This window comes from Ictidomys tridecemlineatus, chromosome 12 (genome assembly GCF_052094955.1).
Source record: "Ictidomys tridecemlineatus isolate mIctTri1 chromosome 12, mIctTri1.hap1, whole genome shotgun sequence".
NCBI lineage: Eukaryota > Metazoa > Chordata > Mammalia > Rodentia > Sciuridae > Ictidomys > Ictidomys tridecemlineatus.
Window position 1 is genome coordinate 1,923,418 of NC_135488.1, and position 24,046 is coordinate 1,947,463.

Below are 24,046 nucleotides of genomic sequence, written 5' to 3' on the forward strand. Positions count from 1 at the left end.
ATTTTGGTCATTTTGTTGGTGTGTTCTTAATTTCCCTTTTAACGTTTTGAAGTTCTCTTCCTTAACTGATCATAGAACCAAATGAAAGGGTACTTTATTGTTGGCTGTGTGTATCAGGTAGAGTTTCATGGGGGATGTCAGCCGTTTCTTTCCCAAGAAAACAACTAAACTTCGTTTATTTATTTTTAAGAGCATTATAATTATACACGGTATTTGGGTTCATTGTGACAAAATAATACATGCAAGGAATTTGATTTCAACCTCCACCCCTCTTCCCCTTCCCTCCCCGTTCTCTGTCCTTTCCTGTGTTAATCTTCTTTTCACTCCCTTATTTATGTTTGATTGGCATTTTCTTTTTCTTTTTTTTTTGCGGAGGGTGGGGGCATAACTGGGGATTGAACTCAGGCCCTCAACCACTGAGCCACACCCCCAGCCCTATTTTTTATTTTATTTAGAGACAAGATTTCACTGAGTTGCTCAGCACCTCCCTTTTGCTGAGGCTGGCTTTGAACTCTCAATGTTCCTCCCTCAGCCTCCTAAGCCACTGAGACTACAGGTGTGTGCCACGGCGCCCAGCTGGATTGGCATTTTCTGCGTAGACACAGAGCTGGAATTCCTTCTGGTACCTTCACACCTGTATGGAATTAGCTGCTGTTGTTTAGTTCCCAGTTTCTGCCCCTTGCCCTTCCTCCCTCTCATTCTGCTTCTGCTGCTCTCCTGATCGCCCCATGTCTTTTGTTATCCCATCTTCTCCTGCCACCTCTTTCCCTGGTGTTGCTCTGCCTTCCACAGACAGGGGAACATTGCTCTTGACTTTCTCAGGCTAGCCTGTGTCACACAGCTTGGTGTCGGGCATTTTCACCCACTTACCAGCAAATGCCGTCATTTCACTGAGATTAAACTGCCCTCTTCTGTTCGTTGTGCTTTTTGAGGGTCAACACTCTGGAGATGTGGGGATTTTGTTTGGTTTTAGTACCAGGGATTAAACACAGGAGCACTTAACTACTGAGCCACATCCCCGGCCCTTCTTATATTTTATTTTGAGACAGGTTCTCAACTGAGTTGATTAAGATCTCGATAATTTGTTGAGGCTGGCTTTGATTCTCCTTTCTCAGCCTCCCAAGCTGCTGGGATCATAGGCATGCTCCACCACGCCAAATTCTGTGGAAAGCTTTTAAACAAAGCTTCCTGACTTTTCTTTAGCAAATTCAAGACACAAAGTATTCTGTTATCTAAGCATTCTGACCAGAGACATTAATTTTAATGTCATTTTGCTATGATGTCGTGGAACAAGATAGCTGAGAATTTTCTGGGTTTTGAATCAGATGTTTTTTCCCTCTGCTGGGCAGGAAGCCAAGGTTCACATGTGTAAGGCAAACTCTCACACTGAGCTGCATCCTCAGCCCTTTTTATTTTGATACAGTACCTCACCAAGTTCCTGAGGCTGGCCTTGGTTTGAAATCCTCCTGCTTAAGCCTCTCAAGTTGCTGGGATTATATGTGTACACCCCTGCATCTAGCTTTAATTTTATTTTGAGACAGGGTCTCTCTCAGTTGTTTAGTCTTGAACTTGTGATCTTTCTACCTCAGCCTTACAAACTGCTGGGATTACAGGCTTGACTAACATACCAGCTAATCCCAAATGGAATTACATGTACATCTTTAGCAATAGTTTTAATCCGAATTCCTCCTGAGAATTTGTGATTATTGTAATGAAGACCCTTTTAGTAATTTTCCAGTCATGGGTGAGTCTGCACTGAGAGAAGGCACCATAGTTATGGTCTCACGTGTAACTCCTGATTATGTTCTTTACAAGGAAAAATAAAGAAAGTCTGTGTCTTCCCCCAAGGACTTCGGATAAGTCAAATGCATAATGTTGGTCTGGATTTTCCCCCAAGCCCAACAAGACTGTCTTTGGTGCAGGAGCGAAGGTTTCACTTGTGCTAGGAACTTGGAGCCTTTTTGGAAGGGCCATGTGCCCTGATCTTGCCTTACACCTTTGCGCCCTTGGCTTCTTCTCAGCTCATCTGGAATCATGGCTTTTGGGTTCTCTAGAACCCATCCCTGTCCTATTTAGATCCCTTGACAGTTGGTATGTGCAGTCAGATTCCTGTTGCTTCTCTGTAGGTGCAGTTCCGCCTTCGTTAGGAACTTGGCTATAATGTTGGCTATGACTTAACAGTAATCAGATGAGAGGTCTTCAGGTTTCCTCAAGTTCCCGTAATCATGGGAAAGTCTGAAAGCTGCCTCTTCCTGATGAGCATGGTGATTTTTTGGCTTGAGTGTGCCTTCTATTGTCATGCACTCGAGCCTGACAGGTGCAACCCAGGGCCTGGGGTCTCAAACACTCAAGTGTTGTGCCACCAGACTTTGGGCTTGATGAGGTCCCTGTTTGGCCCTCTGTTAGATTGTGGTCTGCAGGGCCCACCCTGAGCCACATGCGGCACTTTGGACATTGTGCAGGCAAGGCCCTCTGGCCCTACCCAGGACCTGCCTGGGCCCTATCCCCTGGCAGCGCCCCCTTTCACCCACCCACGTTATGGACTGTCCTGGGATTGCATCCCATGCCCATGGGACACGTGTTGGTCAGTGTGTGCTTCCCACCTGGCTGTTCCTTGTGTCTTTCTTGGTCCATGGAGTGGGCCCGTGGGCCCCCATGTGTACAGTAGGCTCTCAGCAAATACTTGTTGAATGGATGATTGATAGGTAGGAGATCCAGGCCAGAAGTGTGTGAAAATACTAAAACAAAACCAAAATAAAAAACCAAAATTGCAGCTACCAACAGCCAGACCAGATTTATGCATAAATGTCAAAAATGTGCTGGAGTAACTAGAACCAGATGGTATTAGGCATTGAAGGCCTGGGGAGCTGAACAAGTTCTAAGTGTTTTTCACACAGGACAGTGGCCGACTGGCCAGAGCAGGAACCATCAGTGGTCACGGCTAGGGAAGCCTGGTACAGGCATGAGCAGGGAGTTATGGGAGCTACAGGTGGGCTCTTTCTATCTAGAAGGTGGCTTCTGAGCCTGTGATTAAGAACTAGAGTTGGCTTGGAGTCCATCTTGTCCTTTTCATATTTTGGTTCACAGGATGGACAGCCATTGGCAGGGCTGATCCAGGATCACATGGTTTCAGGTGCAAACATGACCACTCGAGGTTGCTTTTTCACCCGGGAACAGTACGTGGAGTTGCTGTACCGAGGACTCACAGACAAAGCGGGGCGCGTGAAGCTTCTTCCTCCTGCCATCCTGAAGCCCTTTCCACTGTGGACCGGGAAGCAGGTAAGTGGAAGGAGTCGGTGTGGGTGAGAAAGGTGACCTTCCCAGAACAGAGGCAGGGAAGATGCCTGAGGCTGGGGTATGGCTCAGTGTAGAGCGCTTGCCTAGCATGAAGGAGGCCCTGGGTTCCTTCCTCAGAGCCCCAAAACACAACAAACCAAAACTCTAAATCAGTCTGTCTGTTCGTTTGGGATCCCTCGATCTGAGTGGTTTCTGTCCTCTGTTTCTGACCTACTGTAATCCAAACATGCTGGTCACAGCCACGTTGGTGGTAGCAGTGGTGACATTTGCTAGACGTGATGAGAGCTTTGCTGAATTCGGTAGATGCCTCACCAGATTCACCTCTCATGGCCAACCTGCAGCTGGTGGTCTGCGAGAGGGAGGTGGTAATCTCACACTTGGGAGACCGAAGACACTTATCCCGGACTTCCCAACTCCAGAGCGGCACACCATACTTCTCTGGAGGTGACCAAGTCACTGTGTGTGACACTAGGGTGAGACAGGTGTGTTTTCCATTCTCGGCTGGCCTTTGCCTTCAGCTGCCTGCCCACCCGCCAGCTCCTGCTCCCCCCTGTGGGCCTTGGCTCCTCCTCTGTAGCCAGGGGTCAGGAGGGTGGTCTCTCCCGCCCTTCCTGCTCTCTGGGGGATCTCAGTGGGTGAAGTTCATCCTGGATACACTTCTGTTGGTCCTTGTTTGAGATTCTGTTAGATTCAGTTTGCTGCTGTTTTGTTCAGCATGGAGTTTGCATCTCTGTTCCTGAAGCTATTGGACAGCAGTCGTCTTATATCTTTGTCTGGTTGTGGAGTCACGGTATTAGGTGTCGTAAAATAGTGTCTGTTATTAATTGTGCTGTTTTGGTATCAGAGAATAAGGGATGTGTTCCCTCTTCCGTTTTCTGTAAGAATTTGTGTAAAATTGATGTCATTTCTTCCTTAAATGCTTGTTGAAAATCACCGGCGTCAGCATCTGGCCCTAGAGCTTCTTTGTATGATGATTTTAACTTTAAAAAGAAAAGAAGTTTGTTTGACTTAGGTGTGGGAAGGATGTTTTATTGAATTCCTGTTTCTTTAATAGATTGCTGTTTTGAACACTTCTGCAAAAGTTCAGGTACAGGGAATTGGACTCTTGATCAGGAAGCGGGACCTGGGGTCCGTCAGTGGTGGACGCCTGCCTGGCCTGTGTGAGAGAGGCCCTGGCTTTGTCTGCAGCACCACGGAACAGCCATGAGCTCACGGGGCCACAGGGGCTGCTCTCCTGAATGGATTCTGGCTGCTGTTGTGGAGTCACTGGCACCAGAGTGGGGTCTCCAGGGGCTCAGGTCCAGCTTCTTGGCATCCAGAGCAAAGAATCGTGCAAGGTGCCAGAGACTGGCAGGCAGGGCAGAGGTTTACCAGAGGTAAAGGTAACACTGCGAGAGCAGAGTGGATGGAGCTGTGAAGTGGCTCAAGCACCCACCTGCACAGTGGAATTCGCTTTTATTGGACTGTACTACTGCCCCCCACCTGCTTACCTTGGTGCACTTGGGGTTGATTGGCAGCTTGATTGACAGCTGAATTTTATGTAATTTCTGCTACCCCTGCATAAGTTCCTTTTTCCTGTAGAAAATGGCACAGACGGATAGCCAACTGCAATAATACATTAACTAGCAATAAGTTAACCCTTGGACAGTCCCTTGGGCTGTTGTGCAAGCCCAAGACTAGAAGTCAAGTCCCCTTCTGGTCATCTGACTTCCTCACTTTAACCCAGGAATGGGCTTCAGGTGGATTGTTGGGAGGGTTCTGGGTGGAATTAGGAGCCTCCTCCCCTTGTCCCACCTCCTACCCAACAATGGGAGTCAGTCTTTATAAAGGATGAGTTTGGGTTGCATGTGCCTTCTCCCCAACTTCCAGAACTAGAAGGAAATCCATTCCTGTTTCTTATGAATCCCCTGCCTGTGGTGTGTTGGAGCAGCACAGACTGGACCAGGACAGATATGTGGCTATTTGGGCTTCTGTTTCTTCTTGAGTGAGCTTTCAAGGATTTGTGCACTCCGTCTGAGTCGTTGAACTCACGGCATGAGGTTGTCCGTGGTGTTTCTTTGTCATCCTTTTCCATCTCTCTCACTCTTGACATTGGTGGTATATTTTTCTCAGTTCCTGATGTGTCTGTCTAGGGTTTATTAGTTTTATTGTTTTAGAAGAACCGGTTTATAGTTCCACTGACATCTCTGGCCTTCTGTTTTCTGGTTCACTGATTTCTCTCTGATCTTTATTAACTTTCATTTTGGCTTTGGGTTTCTACTCCTTTTCTAGTTATTTCAGATTGAAACTGAAGTCAATGATTTTAAGACTTTTTTTAAATATAGACATTTTGTGAGTAAGTTTCCTACTTATATTCTGCTTAAGAGGCATTTTACAACTCGTGGTATATTAAAACCTTTGTCCACTTCAGAATACTTTCTAATTTCCCTTTTGATTTTTTTGACCGTGAATTATTTTTAAGTACCATATTGTTTTCAGATATTTAAGGATTTTCCCAGTATATCAATACTGAGTTCCAGTTTGATTGCTTTGTGGCCAGAGACCATACCTGTGATGATTTGAATTCTTTTAAATTTATTGAGACTTGTGTTAGGGGTTGAAAATGGTCTGTCTGGTAGGTGGTTTGCTGTGTCCCTGTTGACCGTTTGCTTCCTCACCTGGTGTCCAGTGTCTTGAAAACTGGTGCATATTCATGCTGCTGCTAGTTCTGAGGGAGGCTAAATCAGGTCACATGCTCTATCCTGACCAGTCATAGAGGTCGATTTTGCAGATTGGATGGGGAATTTTGCAGTTTGAAATTTTTGTACAGATCAGCATTCTCAGGGATTAATGTAAGTGTTTTCTGTAAGGACCAAGAAGTACTTATTTTTGGCTTTGCTGGCCATCTTCTGGGCTGCAGCTACTCAGGTCTGCCACTGTAACAGGAAAGCAGCCGAGAACAGTGTGGAAATGGAAGGACATGGCCATGACCCAGTTTAGCTTCATTTGCAGAAGCAGGTAGTGCAGTGGATCACATCTGGCCTGGAGGCCATGGTTTGCAACTCCTGGCTTAGTTTGCCATTTGTGTTTGTCCCTCTATTATTACTATTTATTTGTCTTTATTTTATAAGCCATCGAATTATCTTGGAAGTCAGTGGATTTCTATGTAATTATTGTCTTGAATTTAATAGTATTTTGTTTAAAAATTAAGTAGTGTGTTCAAAATAGAACCAAACAGTGGACAGGGAATATATATATAGCCAAACCCACAGATGATTCCTTCCCTGTGACTGGGAGTCTAGCCTGAGACGGCATCGGGCTGTGGGCAGGCTGCTTGGGAGAAGCAGAAAGCCAGCTTGCCCAGCACCAGAGCTGCCAGGTACGCACACCCCCTGCTGTGGTGCCAGCTGCTAGGAAGGCAATTCTGAGCGCTGTGGGTGGTGCCGCAGGGCTCTCGGCACCCGCTTAGCCTGCACGGGCACACAGGGAAAGCGTTGTGGGAAGAAGAGCCCAGCAGGCTGCCTTGGGGGATCAGGGACAGCTTCTTTCTCTTTTTTAATATTTCTGGGTTGTGATGGTTACTTGAAACAAACAAAATTAGAACACAGACTCATGCTTGTTTCAGTGCCTCCCCCACCAGGAGGATGTCGGGCTGTTTCTTTGCAGGTGGGTGAGAAAGGCAGGAACACTTGCGTGATGAGGATTCCTTCAGGGGCCAAGGGTTCTGCAGAGAAGGCCGGCTTGAAGTCAAAAAGGGAAAGCTGAGTTTATTCTGCAGCCCCGTTTGTGGGTGTGGTGGCCTGCAGCCCTGTAATCAGTTGTTGGGGAAGCTGAGGCAGGAAGGTCCCAGGTTCAAGACAGCCTGTGCAATCTGCCTCAAACAAATGGACAGGACTGTAGGTGTGGCTTGGTGGCAGAGCACTGGGTTCAGTTCCCAGTGCCAAAAAAGGAAGGAAGGAAGAAAGAGCATCTGCAGGTCTCCGCAGCTCCCAGCAGACAGCTGCGTGAAGGGCACAGAGGAAGTGTCCAGCACCCAGGCCAGCCCCAGCCTTCTTCTAGCCCCTGCGCAGCTAGGACTGCGTTTGGAACCTGATGCGAGTGGAGTTGCATGGCTGGTCCTCCCTCTGAGCCACCCATGCCACTCGTGTGGTCACACACAGTGGGCTGTCGTCGTCCTTGCTTTGTAGTGTCCCACATGTGCATGTGTCACCTGCATTTGTCCATCTTCCTTGGGTGGGTGGGCATCTGGCCATCTTCAGCTGGCCTTTCACACAGGGCTACTTGGAAACCCCAGCACATGTCTTGTTGGTAAGTGTCATTCAGAGGCAGACACCAGGGAACACAGCTGCCGGGTCAGAGGCCATCTCACTTTTCTAAAGTGCTTCAGAGAGACACTCACCAGCAGGGCACGAAGCTTCTGGCTGCCCCATCCTCAGCAGAACTCGGCTTTACTACTGGGTGGGGCTTGGGGGTTGGGGCCTACTGGATTAGCCATCTGGATGAGGACATAGTGACATCTTCTCGTTTCTCCACGTGCTTAGTGGCCATTTGGATATCATCTTTTGTGAAGGGCCTGTTAGAGTCTTCTGCCTGTTCCCTATTCTGTCATTGTCTTATTGTAGGTAAAAGGCTGTTGTCTGTCTGTGTGGGGTTCTTTGGTGCTAGAGATTGCACCAAGGTCCTCTTCCTTGCTAAGCATGCACCCTACCACTGAGCTGTCCCTCAGGCCCAGGGAAGAGCTGTAAAACATGTATTTTGGTGTCAGTCCATTGCTAGATGCGTGGATTGGAAGTGCCTACTTGATGGTTACCTTTCCCCTAGTTCTAATGGTGGGTTCTGTAGCATTCCGTAGTCTCTGGACCTTGCACTCTGTGGCGGGACGGTTTGCCTGCCCCTGCACTTTCGCCCATAGCCTCATGGGTCCATCTGTCATGCCTGGCTCTGGAGTGAGGCAGGGTAGGGGGTCACTCCCCACAGTTTGACGGCTGTTGTTGAAAAGTCCTGTAGTGCTCCTCAGTGTCTCCTGGTCACGCACCAGGCAGTGGTGTGGGTCAGTGCCGGACTCCTGCAGCTCCGCAGGTCTCGGCTGCGTTCACTGTGCTACGCTACCTTCGTGCCTCTAGCTGGATGTGAAATCTAGTAAGAAGGGTTTCCTTTCTCACCGCATCCTCGCCTGCATTTGTTATTTTTGATTGCTTGGTTAATAGCCACATAACTAGAGTAAAATAGAATCTCATTGTAGTTTTGGTTTGCTTTTCCCTGATGGCTGAAGATATGGAGTACATTTTCACATATTTATTTGCCATTTGTATTATTCCTTTTGAGAAGCATGTATTGAGGTCATTTTTTGGTTGGATTACTTGTGTTTTGTTGCTGATTGTGTGTGTGGTTTAATATTTTAGGGTTTTTTTGCATATTCTAGATGGAAACCCTCATCAGATAATTGGCAGCCACCTCCTGTGCTGCAGGCTGTCTCTTTTTTTTGATCGTTTCTTTTGTATGCAGAAGCTTTACAGTTGGCTGTGATCCCATTTGTCAATTCTTGCTTTATTTCCTGTGCTGTTGGAGCTCTACCCAGGCAGCGTGGCCTGTGCTGCTGTCTTGGAGTGTCCCCGTGTTTTCAGAGTTCCAGGTCTGCATTAAGGTCTTTGATCCATTCAGGTACAAGGTGAGAGAGAGAGTGTGGATAACCAGTTTGCCCAACACCATTTGTTGATGAGATAGTTGTTTCTCCCAAGTGTATACTTGGCATCTTTGTAAAGAATCAGTTGGCTGAAAATGCATGGATATCTTTATGGGTCCTCTGTTCTGTTTGATTGGTTTGTGTGTCTGTTTCTATGCCAAGAGCATGCTGTGTTTGAAACTGTGGCTTTGTGGTATGTCTTGAAATCAGGGATTTTGATGCCTCCAGCTTTGCTCTTTTTGCTCAGGATTGCATTGGCTGTCTAGAATCTTTTGGGCTTCCATGTGTATTATTAGGATTATTGGTAATTGGGGGATTGCTTTGAATCCAGGTAGTTTTGGATAGTATAGCTATGTAGTAGTGATTCTCCCAATCTTTTCCACCTTTTGGTGTCTTCAGTTTCTTTCTTCAGTGTTTTGTAGTTTGAATTTAAAGATCTTTCACATCCTTAGGTTTACTGCTAGTTGTGTGTGTGTGTGTCTTTTGCAAATGGGATTATTTTTCTTGATTCCTTTCTCAGTGAATTCATTACTGGCATAGAGATAAGCTACTGAATTTTGTATGTTGATTTTATATCCTGCTACTCTATTGAACTTACCAGTTTTAGTAGTGGTGGAGTTTTTAGGGTTCTCTATGTGTAGAGTCCTATCTGCAGAGAGGGGAGCCTTGACTCCTTCTTTTCCTGTTTAATACCTTTTATTTCCCTGCCTTGACTCATTTCTCTGGCCGAGTAAGACAGGTCAGAGTGGAGCCTGGCCTTGCTCCTGAGCTTGGGGGAAAGGCTGCTTCCCCTTCACTGTGCTATCTGTGCACTTGTCCTCCATGGCCTTTCTCACGTGGAGCTGTGACCTTGCTTACTAACTTTGTCATGGAGGATGATGAATTTTACCAGGTGATTTCTTTGCATCTTTTTTTTTTTTTTTTTTTTTTTTTGATAAACGTGATTTTTGACCTTGATTTTTTTTTAATGTTCTCTGTTACATTTATTAATTTCCGTATGTTGAGTCCTAAAAATCCTTGCATCCCTGGAATGAAACCAACTTCATCATGGTATGTGATCTTTTGAATGTACACTTGAATCCAATTTGCATGTATTGTATTGAGGATTTTTGAGTCTGTGTTCATCAGGGATATTTGTGTATAGTTTTCATGTCCTTGTCTGGTTTCAATAGCAGGGTAATGCTAGCATCATGGAGTGAGCTTGATTCCTTCCCTTTTTTCTTTTTTTTTTTTTTTAATATTTATTTTTTAGTTGGACACAATACCTTTATTTTATTTTTATGTGGTGTTGAGGATTGCACCCAGTATCTCACACATGCTAGGCCAGCATCCTGCCACTGAACCACAATCCCAATCCCTGGTTCATTCCCTTTCTGTTTTATTTCCTCAAAACAAAACAAAACACTTGCTAAAATTCAGCAGAGAAGCTGTCTGGTCTGGTCCTGGGCTTTTCTTTGTTGAGAGACTTTTTATTTTGATTCAGTCTCATTATTTGTTATTGGTCTACTTAGGTTTTTTTGTTTGGTTGGTTTTTAGAGATAGTTTTTAGTTGTAGATAGACATAATATCTTTATTTTGATTGATTATTTATGTGGTGCTGAGGCTTGAACCCAGTGCCCCACACGTGCCAGGCAAGCACTCACCACTGGGCCACAGCCACGGCCCTTCCTAAGCGTTTTTAATACTCTCTTGGTTCAATTTCATAGGTCCTACATGTACAGAAATTTGTTCATTTCTTCTAGATTTTTCCAATTTATTTGCACTTATTTTTCAATATATCTTGAATTTCTGTGGTATAGTGTCTCCTTTGACATCTCTAATTTTACTTACTTGGATCTTTGTTTTGGTTACTTTAGCTAAAGGCTTGTCAGTTTCATCTTTCCAGAGAACCAACTCTTTGTTTCATTTATGCTTTTGTTGTTGTTGGTTTTTGGTTTTGTTTTTTAGCTTCTGTTTCACTATTTCTGTTCTGATTGTCATTATTTCTTTTCTTCTACTGATTTGGGGTTGGTTCATTCTTGTTTTTCGAAGACCTTGAAGATGCAGCATCATTAGGTTATTTATTTGAGATCTCTCTCTCTCTCTCTTTTAATTTTTTTTTTCCTTGCTTTAAACTTCTTAGTTTTGCTTTTTGCGATATCCCATAGGTTTTGGTATGTTGTACTTTCATTTTCATTTGATCCAAGGGATTTTTAAATTTCCCCTTTGACTTCTTCAGTGATCCTCTGTTCGTTCAAAAGTATGTTGATCAGTCTCCACGTATTTGTATGATTTCTGAATTTTTCATGCTGTTGATTTCTCATTTTATTCCATTGTGATCAGAGGAGATGCGGCGTGTGCTTTCAGTTTCTTTAAATTTGGTAAGACTTGCTTTCTGAACTAATATGTGGTCTATTCTGGATGGAGCCCCATGTGCTGACGGAGATCATGTGAATTCTGCAGCTGTCAGATGAGGTAGTCTCTCGATGTCTGTTAAATCCACTTGATCTAGAGTGTAATTTAACTCTGCTTATTCTGTTGTTTTCTTGGTTTTGCCTGGTGAGAGTGGGGTGTTGAAGTCACTGCAATTGCAATGTTGGGGCCTTTCTCTATCTATTAGGTCTCTTTGTGTTTGTTTATAAAACTGGGTGTCCAACATTCAGTTCATACAAACTATAATTGTATCTTCTGGATTAATTGTTCACTTGAACAATGTATAGCAACAGTTTGTCTCTTCTGATTTTGTCTTAAAGTCTCTTTTATCAGATATAAGTATAATTATACCTGCTTATTTTCAGATTCTGTTTGCTTGGAATATCATTTTCTATTCTTTTTCAATCTATATATGTCTTGAGTCTTGAATTTTTTTAATATTTATTTTTTAGTTGTAATTAGACCCACTACCTTTATTTTATTTATTTATTTTTATGTGGTTCTGAGAATTGACCCAGGGCCTTGCACATGCTAAGCAAGAACTTTATGGCTCAGCCTCAACCCCAGCCCCGAATTTTTTAATCCATTCAGCTGATATATCTTTTTAAATTGGAGAATTGAGACCCCTTACATTCATTTATTACTGAAAGGTATATCCGTGTTCCTGATATATTACTGACTTTCTCCTGGTTGTCTGAATATTCTTTGTTCATTTCTTCCTCTCTTTGCTTTTCTTTCTTTTCACTCTTTGCTCTCCCCTTTCTTCCTTTGGCCTGCTCGGGAGTCTGGTTCAAGTGCAGGGGCTGCTTGGTGTTTCATCTCCTCTCATGTGTCGTTGGGCGAGTCCGGGGTGACCTGTGCCCTGGAGGGGAGCTGCCTCTCGCCTGCCTGAGAGCAGCACTTTGTGATTGCAGGCCTATAGGGCCCAGCTCCTCTTCTACCCTCAGCCTTCCCCGTTTCCTCCAGGTCGTGTCAACACTGCTCATAAACATAATCCCCAAGGACTACATCCCACTGAACTTGTCCGGAAAGGCAAAAATCAGCGGAAAAGCCTGGGTGAAGGAGACTCCTCGGCCTGTTCCTGGCTTTAACCCTGACTCCATGTGCGAGTCCCAGGTAGGGCGCCCTTGGTGCAGGTTGGAGACGGCATCCCCAAGGCTGAGACAGAAGTGGAGACATGATGGGACTGCCGCCTGCCTCAGGAGCCAAGGGCTGTGCCCAGGTTGCTGTCCACCATTGCTTTGGGCAGGATCCAGAGTGTCTCTACCATCTAGCCTGCATTGTTTGCCCACTGGTGTGAGCCAGCCAAGCTTGAGACGAAGAGCCCAGGTTTTTCTCAAGACCACTTAAGAAAGTTGAATGCTCTGAGGTCCCAACACCCCAGCTGCAAGCCTCATGACAGGGTCAAGAGGCCTCCCAGGGCAGTGAAACCTGGGTGCCCCATGCTGGTTCAAGAGAGCAGGCCAGTAGAACATGCCCACGGCCACTGCATGTCACCGGTGGGCTTCATGATGCTAGGAATCTTCTAACCCTTTAGCCCTGCTCCATGAGAGTGCAGATTAGGGTTGAGAGGATGCTCTAAGGGTTTTGTTCTTGCCCGAAGGGTTCCAGGGAGGTGCTAGGGAGGGATACCTAAGCCCCTCTCCCAGCGGCCATGTAGTAGCTCTGGTTCTCATTTCCACGTACTTGACCTCAGTACAGGGTGGGAGAGCAGGGGCACTGAGCACATTGGAAAGTGTGTGTGCGGTCCCTAGAGAAAACTTCAGCAACTGCTGGTGTGTTTGCCTCCTGTTCCCTGAGGGACTCAAGGCAGGTCACCAAGAGGCACCCAGCTGGAGGGAGGCTAGTGCCGTCAGAAGGGCACGTGGAGATGTCCCTGCAACCTGGTGCTTCCCACAGGTGCTAATCCGCGACGGGGAGCTGCTCTGCGGAGTGCTGGACAAGGCGCACTATGGGAGCTCCGCCTATGGCCTGGTGCACTGCTGCCACGAGGTCTACGGGGGTGAGACCAGCGGCAGGGTCCTCACCTGCCTGGCCCGGCTATTCACCGCCTACCTGCAGCTCTACCGAGGCTTCACCCTGGGTGAGCCTGGCCCCCCACCCATAGCCACAACGGGTCAGCCACTTCTGCCCTGGCCCTCCCTGCAGCTTGCTCTGCTGGACCTTTCCTGCCCTTACACCCTCCTGGACTCCCTCGGCCCTCCCTGCGCTGAGGGCTTTCCTGTTAGTGGTCGCCTGTGCCTGGGAACTCCACTGGGGTAGGTGGGTCTGCTGACCCCGAGCCCAGTGTGTCCTGGAAGCAAGAGGCACTGTCGTGGGGAGTTGGCTCTGACACAGGAAACACGTGTGCTATTTCTCTGCACTGCCATCCTGTCTCTGGAGTGGAATCTGAGGGGGCCGGGGGATGCCGTGGTGGGCTCCGCTGTGGCAGAGGGAGGCGCTCTGCTTCCTAGGCTTGCTCAGTGCAGATGTGCTCCACAGGCTGCTGCAGGGGCCCAGCCCTGAGCCTGTAGTGGGGCGGTGCAACACCGGTTCACTCTTCAGTCACATGTTTCACGTGGAACGGCTTAAACGTGTAATGTCCATAGGTGGGAACACAACACCCCGCTTCCATTTGCAAGGAAACACATTAGTATCAACTTGAAGTGTATCTTCCTAGACTTTTCTCCAGTGCAGATATATTCAGAGGAAATGAAACCCTTTACTACATACTGTCCTGTAATCTAGTCCCTCTCTACCACCACTCCAAATATATTTTAAAATGACCTTTGGAGTCAACTATTATCAATCCACACCCTCATGACTAGTGACTACAAGTCATTCCTTTAGTGTGGATATTTACTTGTTTTTCAGTATTTGAGGGATATTGGTTCCAAGCTGCTGACCCCCATAGCAAAATCCACAGATGCTCCTCATGTGCAGTGGTGTGGTGTTTCCATATAACCTACGTGCATCCTCCCCTAGACTTGAAACCATCTCAGAGTTCAGATACCTTCTGCTGCGTAAGTGACGTCTGAACAGCTGTTAGGCTGCTTTGGAAGCCTCTGTGGCTGTTCCTATAGGTGTAATTATTTCTTCCTCAGATATTTGTGGTTGCAACTGGCGGAGGCCACAGAACTCAGAGGCTGGGCTGTCCTGTGGGGTGATTATGCCATCCCTGTCACCATACATTTAGGCTGGTGTGAGTTTTCAGGCCATTGTGGTAATGAGGACCCTGGGACAGGTGTCTGGGCCCATATGTCCAGTTGATCTATCAGAATGAGGATTGCAAATTGCTGGTCTGCCTGAGCTGAGAGGCACCGTCCCCATCCTGGTTCCTGTGATGGGCTGGTCACCGTCTTCTCATTGGAAACTACACTGGAGGCCCCAGGGTCTCCAGGAAGGTACAGCGTGAAGCCTTGGAACCCGTTTCATCCAGTGGCCTGGCACAAGTGGGATTGTCTGCTGGCCAGAGAATTAAGAGCTCTCTGGGTGGAAGCTGCAGCCAAGGACCAGGCCAGCAGCCCTGTTTGGCTTGGCATAGAACACAGCTATGCGGTGACCACACATGCTAGAGACCTATTGGGGACAGGGCTCTGAATGGGTGGGCCAGCTGTCGCCTGGGCAAGGTGGCCTGGAGAACCCATAGTAGGCCCACTCCTGGTCACAGCTTCTTGAAGTATGTGTTCCTCCCCACCCACTCGGGTTCTCTGCACACCCTCGTGTCTCAGGCTTCGTGTCTCCAGGCTCCGTGCTTCAAATCCTCAGGTCTCAGGCCACCAGGTCTCCAGGTCTCATGTCTCAGGCCTCCGGGTCTCAGGCCATCACATCAGACTTTGCAGACATCTGAGCCCAGTTCTGAGTGGTCAGTGCTTGCCTTCCTGTTCAGATGTTGGCCGGGGGACTCTGGGGTCCTGCTGCACTTACAGGTGGAGGCAAAATGTGGTAAAGTGGGCAGGGAGCTCTACCGGTGTGAGCAGCTCTATAGCCCAGGGGCCCTAGGGTAGACCTGAGTGAAATCACCAGTTTTGGCCTCCTGAGGCTGCTGTGGCAGGGATGGGGGAGCCTGGCTCAGGCTAGACACTCTGTGCCTGCACATCACAGTCACCATACAGGTAGACCGGGACATGAGGCTGCTGCCCTTGTGGAGATATTCCCAATCCTTCCTCTACCCCTAAACCTAGCTTCCTATCCCAAACCCCCTCATGTCCATCTAACAGGGACTTACTGGGTGACAGCACAAGAATGGGTGTCTACAAGCACAAGTTGGGGACTCAGGTCTCAGCCTATTTTGTCACTCGTGAGAAAAAGATGATAAGGTCGGAGATAGTGGCGATCTGAGATACCATGTGCCCAGCGCTCCTGTGTCTGGCTTTGGCCCAGAACATCCCCCAGTTCACGGGCTCTCCACCCTGAGCATGTCTGTTTCATGTCACAGGTGTGGAAGACATTTTGGTTAGGCCAAAGGCGGATGTGAAGAGACGTAGGATTATTGAGGAATCCACCCACTGTGGGCCCCAGGTAAGTGGGCTGGGAGGCCATGGCCTGCCCTTGGGCCAGAGTCCTGCAGAATGAAACCCACACCTCCTCATCTGACTGCATCCCCGCATGTCCTCACTTCCTTTAGGCTGTCCGGGCTGCACTAAACCTGCCAGAAGCCGCGTCATGTGATGAGGTCCAAGGGAAGTGGCAGGATGCCCATCTGGGCAAGGACCAGAGGGATTTTAACATGATCGATCTGAAGTTCAAGGAGGAAGTCAACCGCTACAGCAATGAGATTAACAAGGTCAGCCTGGAGGTGCATGGACTGTCCCCACTTGTTTGAATGCTATTTTTTTTTTTTTAATTCCATTTGGTTGTCACTCAGGATTCTTTGGGGCAGATGACTGTTTAAGAGGTGACTGGTTAGGATTTGAGGTGGGATGGCAGAATCCATTGTTTGAAGAGCCCAGGACCATGTCCTGCCTCCCTGGCAGGCCTGGGAAGGCCTTGGACTGGCGTTGAGAGGGACTGACTTGTGCAGTATTTCTTATGGAGTGACGATATCGAAGGGATCTGAAGGGGGTCTCTCCTGTGGGCCGCGACAGATGGACATGCAGGGTGCAGCAGCACCAGAGAGAAACCTGCTCCAGGTCCGACTGCTCAGTGCTCACATGTGCCCATAGGTGCATGTGGGGCAGCCTGCTTGGGGCCTGGCCTGGAAGTGGACATGAAGAGCAGGAGCTTGTGCATAGGAAGCCATACCAGGCCCCTGGCAGTGGGGCTGTGGCCCGGCTCCCTGGCCCTGCAGTAAGGAAGAGACGAGGCCTACCCCAGCTCACGCCAGCCTTGTCTGTGGGCCCCTGCACACGAGAGGTGGTGTTCTGGGCGCCTTCAGCAGGGCCAGGGCCAGGAGGCGCAGCTCCCTGACTGAGAAGGCTGGGCTGGAGGACTTATCGTCAGAAGTGGCCTTGGGTGGCTTGTTGTCCCCACTTCCTGTCCTTCCTGGTTTTCCCACCCAGGCTCTGCCCCTCCATGTTGGGCTGGGCTTCAGGTGCCCTTGGCATCTTCCCATGTCCCCTCCTGTGGGTCTGCCAGCATCTGCTGGCCTTGGAGCCATAGTCAGGCTCCCCACTGGGTGCTCATGTGGACACAGTATGACACCAGTGGTCTACCTGGTGGTGAGGACTGGGTCGGCCTAGCAGGGCATCGCCTCGATTTTATGCCCACCTAGTACCTTTTTAGAGCCACCAATTGATGGCACCTCCTCCTGCTTCTCTTTGACCAGTGAATAGAGCCCGCCACTCCTGGCTGGGGACGTGAGGTGGCCAAGGGCCGAGGTGGGGGCAGCATGCGGGTGGAAGCCCACTGAGGCTTCCCCTGCCCTGTGCAGGGCGTAGCCTGTGCCTGGCACGTGTTCCAGCAGATGGCCTCCGCTCCAGGGCCCACCTGATTCCGGGGATGGGGCAGGAGGTGGAGGAGCCCTGACGCACCCGCTTCCCTCCACAGGCGTGTATGCCTCTTGGCCTGCACAGGCAGTTCCCAGAGAACAACCTGCAGATGATGGTGCAGTCGGGGGCCAAAGGGTCAACCGTGAACACAATGCAGGTGGGCACAGAGGGTGGGCTGCTGGCAGTGGGCGGCTCCACATTCCACATAGAACGTGGTGAGCCTGAAGGAGTGAGGTGCAGAGCAGCGACTCGTCACACACAAACACACCACTCCTGACAGATCATAAGCTGAGTCCCCTTCAAAAACCCGAACTTGAGTGGGTCTTGCAGCACCCTGTCCCTGGGTGAGTGGTGAACAGCAAGAGGGTGAAGTGACCAAGGGCCCTCTGGAAGGCCCAGTCGGTGGGGAAGCCCCAGCACTGCGCCCTCATGGGGCATGCCCTCAGCCAGCACGTCCATCGCCTGAGGTTCCCTGGACCTAGGGTGAGGGTCACAGTGCACTGCTGCTTCCTACACTTCCCACCAGCACCACAGACCCTCCACATGCAGTGGTGATTCTGGAGGCAGCTTCCTTCCCAGCCTTACTCCTTCCGTGAGCCCAGATGTGGAAGTCTACCTCAGTCAGGAAAAGGGGACTCAGCTGCCGTGTTTTGAGGTGGCAGCTTCCCAGGTGTCCCGCCCCGTCCTGAGTCGGCCTGGTCTCCTTCCCCAGATCTCATGCCTGCTGGGACAGATCGAGCTAGAGGGGCGGAGGCCCCCACTGATGGCGTCCGGCAAGTCGCTGCCCTGCTTCGAGCCCTACAGGTTCACCCCCAGGGCTGGCGGCTTCGTCACTGGGAGGTTCCTCACCGGCATTCAGCCTTCCGTATGTGTGGGTTTCCCGTGTGCCATCTCCTTATTCCTAGACTCAGTGCCGAGTGACCCGGGCCCCAACCATGGCTTTACATGAGAGTGGCCAAGGACAATGTCAGGCTACTTGCTACTTGCCCACCAGACCTGAGGGCCCGGAGGACACGACCCTGGGGGTGAGGGGGGGCGGAACTTAACCCAGTAGAGGCATGCCCATAACGAGGAGGTGCCCAGGACGGCCACACAGCCTCTCCAATCCTCTCGGCTGCCATAAGAGCTGGAGGAGGGGGCCTCTGTCTTCCCAGGAGCCTGGGCTGCCACAGGGAACCACATGCAGGTCTGTTACACAAAGCCCCCATCCCTCCCTGGGCTCTTTCACGGCGGGAGGTGCTGGCAAGGGAACATGCCCAGTCCTCCTCTGGAAGGGAAGCTCCCTCTGCTCCCCACCTCAGTGGAGCAGCTTTGGGTGTTAGTGCCTTTCAATCCCCGTGTGTCAGGCCACCAGGGCAGACCGCCATCCAGTGCCAGTCATCCAAGGCCACGGAGGCCCCCAGGCTCTCCTGGCCATCGTGGTCTCTGGTGAGGGATGTTGGAGGCGCTCGTAGGCTGCAGCCCCGAGCGCTTGCAGAGTCCTCCTAGTGGGTGGTGGCCAGCATTGCTGTATGTGACAGAGTAGGAGTGGGGTCAGGAAGCCACTGCCTTCCCCAGCTCCTGCGGGGTGGGCTGAGGACAGCGGTGATGAGCTCTGACTGTGGGCTGCTTCCAGAAGCTTGGAGCATGCCACACTACTCTGTTTGCCTATTGGGGTGGAAGGTAGAACGGGCGTGGGGCAGACAGTGCCAAGTAGGATGTGGGGTCCTGTCCTGAGGAAGGGAGCTGATGCTTCTGATCCTGCCATGGGCAGGAAGAGGCAGAGGCCACTGGAGCTGTCCAGTGCCAAGAGCCCTAGAGACTGGGGAAGGAGGGAGACACCCATCAGGAAAGGCCACAGGTCCCCAAGCGCACATTCAGTACCTGTAGTGTTCCTGTCCCGCTCTCCCGCAGGAGTTCTTCTTCCACTGCATGGCGGGGCGTGAGGGCCTGGTGGACACAGCAGTCAAGACAAGCCGCTCCGGCTATCTGCAGAGGTGAGAACCGTGTGCCTACAGCAAGACCTGCATCCCAGGGCCTTGCTTCCACCTTCGAGGACGATTCTTGGGATCATGACAACTTTTTTCTCCAGGGTGGCCAGGCGCACCAGTAGGTGTCCTTCCCACCTACTGGTCTGCCATCCCTGAGGACATGGGTGCCGGCAAGGATCTTGAGTGGGAATGAGCTATGCCTGCCTCTGAGCCTGCAGTTGGTGTCCCTTTGGGCCTAGGTGTCCCTTTGGTGTCTTCCCCTGCCTGGAAAGGGGACAGGGAGTCCTCATCCCACCACGATGGGCATGTAGGAGTCGAAGATCAAGTCCAGACGAGTCCTTACTCCAAAGAGCCAGCAGGACAGGTGGCAGAGCCCTGCCTTCCAGGGACCCTCCCTTGGGGACCTTCTATGCCCAGAGAACCCCCTGCTGGGACCTGGGCTGGGAGTAGAGAGTGCTCAGGCTGGGTCCTGAGGGAGCCCCATTGGCCAGCAGGGTGGGGCTGTTCCTGCAGGCTCTAGCTCTGCCCTTCCTTCTGCTTCCCCCTGGCTCCAGAGGCTACAGGGGAGAGTAGAGTTGAAGTGGCCTTTGGGGAGGAGCCTGCGTGCAGTGGGGAGTGCTCAGTGCACCCAGGCTCGGTGGCCACGCTCCATGGCTTGGCCGCACAGCCACTCCTTCCTGAGCAGCAGTTCTGCCTCCATCCCCAGCCACTCAAAAACACACGTGTAGTCTAGGAAAACCAGGACATGAGTGGTTAGGCAGGTCTGGTCCTGCCTGGCTCCATGTGTGGGCAGGAGCCCCAAGGCCCACTGACGTCAGAGTGCGCACGAGGAGGAACCAGGCCCTGCTGGAAGAGAAGGGCAGGAGCCATGGAGGCCAGGCACAGGCTTCTGCGGGGGCACTGCCAGCAGAGAGGGTGCAGGCAGGCTGGCTGTTGGGGTGCAGGGTGGGTGCTAGCAGCAGGGCTGTGTGGCCAGCCCTTGCAGAGCTGGCCCTCAGGTGGCCTCCTGACAGGTGCATCATCAAACACTTGGAGGGGCTGGTAGTCCAGTACGATCTGACGGTCCGGGACAGCGATGGCAGCGTGGTGCAGTTCCTGTATGGGGAGGACGGTCTGGACATCCCCAAGACACAGTTCCTGCAGCCTAAGCAGTTCCCCTTCCTGGCCAGCAACTACGAGGTAGTGCCAGGCCCACTGCCCGGGCCTGCCCTGGCTGCACTCGGGATCTGAGGGCCTGAGCACCCTGGGTGCCGCCATGGCCGTGTGGCCTCTGGAGTCCAGTGGGAGGGCTATAAAGCAGGATCTCAGAGCCCTGTGACCTGGATCACGTGAGAAGGTGCCATAGCCGCGGGGTGGAGGCAGGTGCTGTGTACCAGGTCCTGAGCTACAGTGCTCGGTGGATACTGTCCAGGGGCGGCCTCACCACAGCTTGGGAAGGTAGGCAGTAGCCTGCCCATCTTACAGCAGAGGCAGCCTTTGAACGCAGGCCCCAGCACTCATTTCCACGTGGCCCAGTAGTGACCATTGCCTTTGACTCAGCATCCCTTAGTGCAGATTGGGAGCAGAAACAGCCAAGCCCTCTAAGAGTGCTGGGCTGATAGCAGGGTTGAAAGAATGCTTGGGTGCAGAGTCCTGCCTCTCTGGGGCCATCCCTGTCCCCACATTTTCTTCCCAGAGGCTCCCCCTGTTCCTGGAGGGTCCTGAGCATGCCAGTCCCTCCTGCATGCCTGCGGCTCCTGACACCGCCCTTCCCCCCCCCAGGCTCTGTTAACACACTGAGGCCCTGATTGCCAGTGGTGCTTCGTCTTCGTGGGGGCACTTTGAAGGCTCCCTGGGGCCCCAGGAGGCTGTGCTCAGGCCCTCTGCTACCCCTCGTCCCTCACGGTACCTGTGTCCTTTGTCTTCGTCATCAGGTGATAATGAGATCCAAGCACCTCCATGAAGTCTTATCCAGAGCAGATCCCAAAAAGGCCCTCCGCCACTTCAGAGCTATCAAAAAATGGCACAGCAGGCATTCCAGCGGGCTGCTGAGGAGGGGAGCCTTCCTGAGCTATTCCCAGAAGGTCCAGGACGCTGTGAGGGCGCTGAACCTGAAAGGCGAGAACAGGAATGGTCGCAGCCCAGAGGCCCAGCAGGTGACGCTAGGGTGCTGTGTCCCCAGCGCCTAGCATTGCCAGGCTCTGGGCACCATCAGGGCTGAGGGTGAGGGATGCTCCTGAGAGGACGTGAGGTGACAAGGCCAAGACCAAGTGGCACTCACTGGGTAGTAAGTTGGGTCTCTGACAGGGTGTCTTGGGGCTCAGGGTTCTCCTGGGCTGGTGCAGATATTGGAGGCGGGCCCTGGTGGGACCTTGGGAGGGACAGCAGTGGTGCCCAGGGCCTCTCCCTGCTCTCTCTGTATGCTGCTGCATCCTCCTGTGATAGAGCACACCTGGGAGCCAGAAGCCGGCTCTCTGCCTTGGGGACACCCGTGTGGGAGGACCTGACCAGGCCTCCTCTGCAGCCTCGGTGTGGTTGGCCCAGGGCAGGCCCGTCTCGGCCTTTCCTGGGCCTCTCACTGCCCTTCTGACTTCATAGAGGAGTCGCAGTTGGGCAGTAAACGCTGGAGGCGTTCTGCCTGTGCCTGCAGCCAGGACAAAGAGTCCCTGGTCATGGTCACGCAGTGGGCTCTGCACAGAGGGCTGTCTCGTTTTAAGTGTCGGGGTGCTTCTGACCTCACACAGGCAGGCTCATTCTCCTGGAACCAGGGCCTTTAAGCCCCCATGCCACTGGAACCCCAAGAGAGCCCTCCCGCAGCTGAGACCCCTCCTGCCCTCCTACAGGTGTTGCAGATGTGGTACGAGTTAGATGAGAAGAGCCAGCAGAAGTACCAGAGGAAGGCGGCCCCTTGTCCTGACCCCAGTCTGTCTGTCTGGCGCCCAGATATCTACTTGGCGTCTGTGTCAGAACATTTTGAAAAAAAGATTGATGACTACAGTCAAGAATGGGCACTTGAAACAGAAAAGAGTTACAAGAAATCAGAGCTTTCTCTGGACAGGTGACGACTTTGCTTTGTTGCCTGGTGCCTATGGGAGGAGCTCTGCCTCTCAGGCCCTTCCCCACCCAGCCTAGGAAGAGGGCTGCCTCCAAGGTTGCCTGTAGCAGGAGGGAGGGAGGCAAGACCCCAAGGGCACCAATTACGCCCTGAGGCTGGCCAGAGCAGGACAGAGAGCACTCCTCTCGTCTGGACCAGTACCTGAAAGGGGCACCACTGGGACAGAGATCTGCAGAAATGACGCTCCATTTGGCAGGGTAGACGTGGCTAAGAGTCAGGGTCAGTCTGTTCTGCTCCTGGGCACTCTGTGGCCCTGGGTGAGTCACTCACTGCCCAGGGATACTGTCCTCAGCTTTCCATGAGGACATGGATCCCGTGACCGCAGTGATCCTTTGAGCTGCAGATCTCTGGCCTATGAAGGGGCTGAGGGGAGGCCTCAGCTCAGAGGGATTCTGCAGAAAGGGAGACAGCCCATGGGCTGAGTGAGCCAGCATGATGGGTCACTGCATCAGAAGGGCCCAGGAGTGCCTAATAGACGTTGGTCCTGGTTGTTCCCATCAGCTTCCTGAGGACCTTGAGGCCATCTTCCCTGGTGAAGCACATGCCCAGGCTGGTGGGGTCAGGAGTGGGCTCACACTGGCCAGGAGGTGGGGAGCAGTGGAGGATTTGGGGGGACCAGATTCTCCATATGGACTGTGACATGGTTACCTCAGCCACCAGCCAGGCTGTCCCTGCAGCTCAGGAAGGGCCTGGAAGGACTTACCAGGAGGTGCAGCTTTATTGCTGCCTGCTGCACACCCCCATTCACCCGCAGCAGCCCATACCGCCTCTGTCAAGCCCTGTCCTGCCTGGGCATGGTCAGCAGAAGCACAGCATGGCTATCCCCGTGTGGTCTGCAGCCACTTGAGTAATGGAGCTCCTCCTGCCCCTGGTGCCCTGTGAACCTTCCTGACCTCTCCTGTCTGGACCAGGAAGCTTCGGCCCTCTCCAGACGTGCCAATGGGGAACAGGAATGAAGGATGAGCCACAAGTCCTCAGAGCCGAGGGGACCTGCAGTCACTGGTCTGGGTGGATGTGTGACGTTCTCATGAATGTCTGGTGCTGCACCCCCAGCTGGAGACGTCATCATGTAATTTTAGGACATTGCAAGGTCACTAGCCAGGACCCAGAGGTTAATGGGATCTTTCACCTAGGAAGCCTAGAAAGAGGCTTCTGGCACTGTGGCCACTGCATGCCTGCCCTGTCCACCTCCAGGTTGAGGACCCTGCTGCATCTCAAATGGCAGCGCTCGCTCTGCGACCCGGGTGAGGCTGTGGGCCTGCTGGCCGCCCAGAGCATCGGGGAGCCGTCCACGCAGATGACCCTGAACACCTTCCACTTTGCAGGCAGAGGCGAGATGAACGTCACCCTGGGTATCCCAAGGTGCGGGCACAAGGGTGTAGGGCTAGCCCTCTACGGAAGAGGCTACTTCGTGAGAGTGAGCGAGCATGTGACAGACAGGGTCTTGTCAAAGTAGAGGTCATCACTGGAACTAGGAGAGCTGGTCTGGTTTCTGTGGCCAGACGGATACCTCGGCCTTTGAGGATCGCCGCTGCTTCTCTGCCAGTCCTGTTTCAGGTTTCTGGGCCTTCTTGTGGAATTGCACAGGGCCATTTTGCTGCCCAGCTCCAGGAACACCTCACATGTAGACCCTGACCCAGACCCTGACCCTCACCCTGACCCTGACCTGCCAGGTGCATGCGTGCATACTGCGGTAAGACAG

The 24,046-nt window shown here is 51.5% G+C and overlaps 1 protein-coding gene across 2 annotated transcripts in view; it reads left to right on the plus strand.

The window, feature by feature from the left end:
• The window catches only part of Polr1a (RNA polymerase I subunit A), a 59,541-nt gene that overhangs the window by 26,819 nt on the left and 8,676 nt on the right, over positions 1-24,046 (plus strand). For both annotated transcript variants that reach the window (XM_005338444.5, XM_078027929.1), the window contains exons 14-25: positions 3,088-3,279; positions 12,338-12,487; positions 13,271-13,454; positions 15,789-15,871; positions 15,978-16,136; positions 17,339-17,437; positions 17,993-18,145; positions 19,174-19,256; positions 20,264-20,429; positions 21,164-21,385; positions 22,073-22,287; positions 23,539-23,706. In XM_005338444.5, the coding sequence (XP_005338501.2) occupies positions 3,088-3,279; positions 12,338-12,487; positions 13,271-13,454; positions 15,789-15,871; positions 15,978-16,136; positions 17,339-17,437; positions 17,993-18,145; positions 19,174-19,256; positions 20,264-20,429; positions 21,164-21,385; positions 22,073-22,287; positions 23,539-23,706 (1,874 nt within the window). The remainder of the gene's footprint in view (positions 1-3,087; positions 3,280-12,337; positions 12,488-13,270; positions 13,455-15,788; positions 15,872-15,977; positions 16,137-17,338; positions 17,438-17,992; positions 18,146-19,173; positions 19,257-20,263; positions 20,430-21,163; positions 21,386-22,072; positions 22,288-23,538; positions 23,707-24,046) is intronic.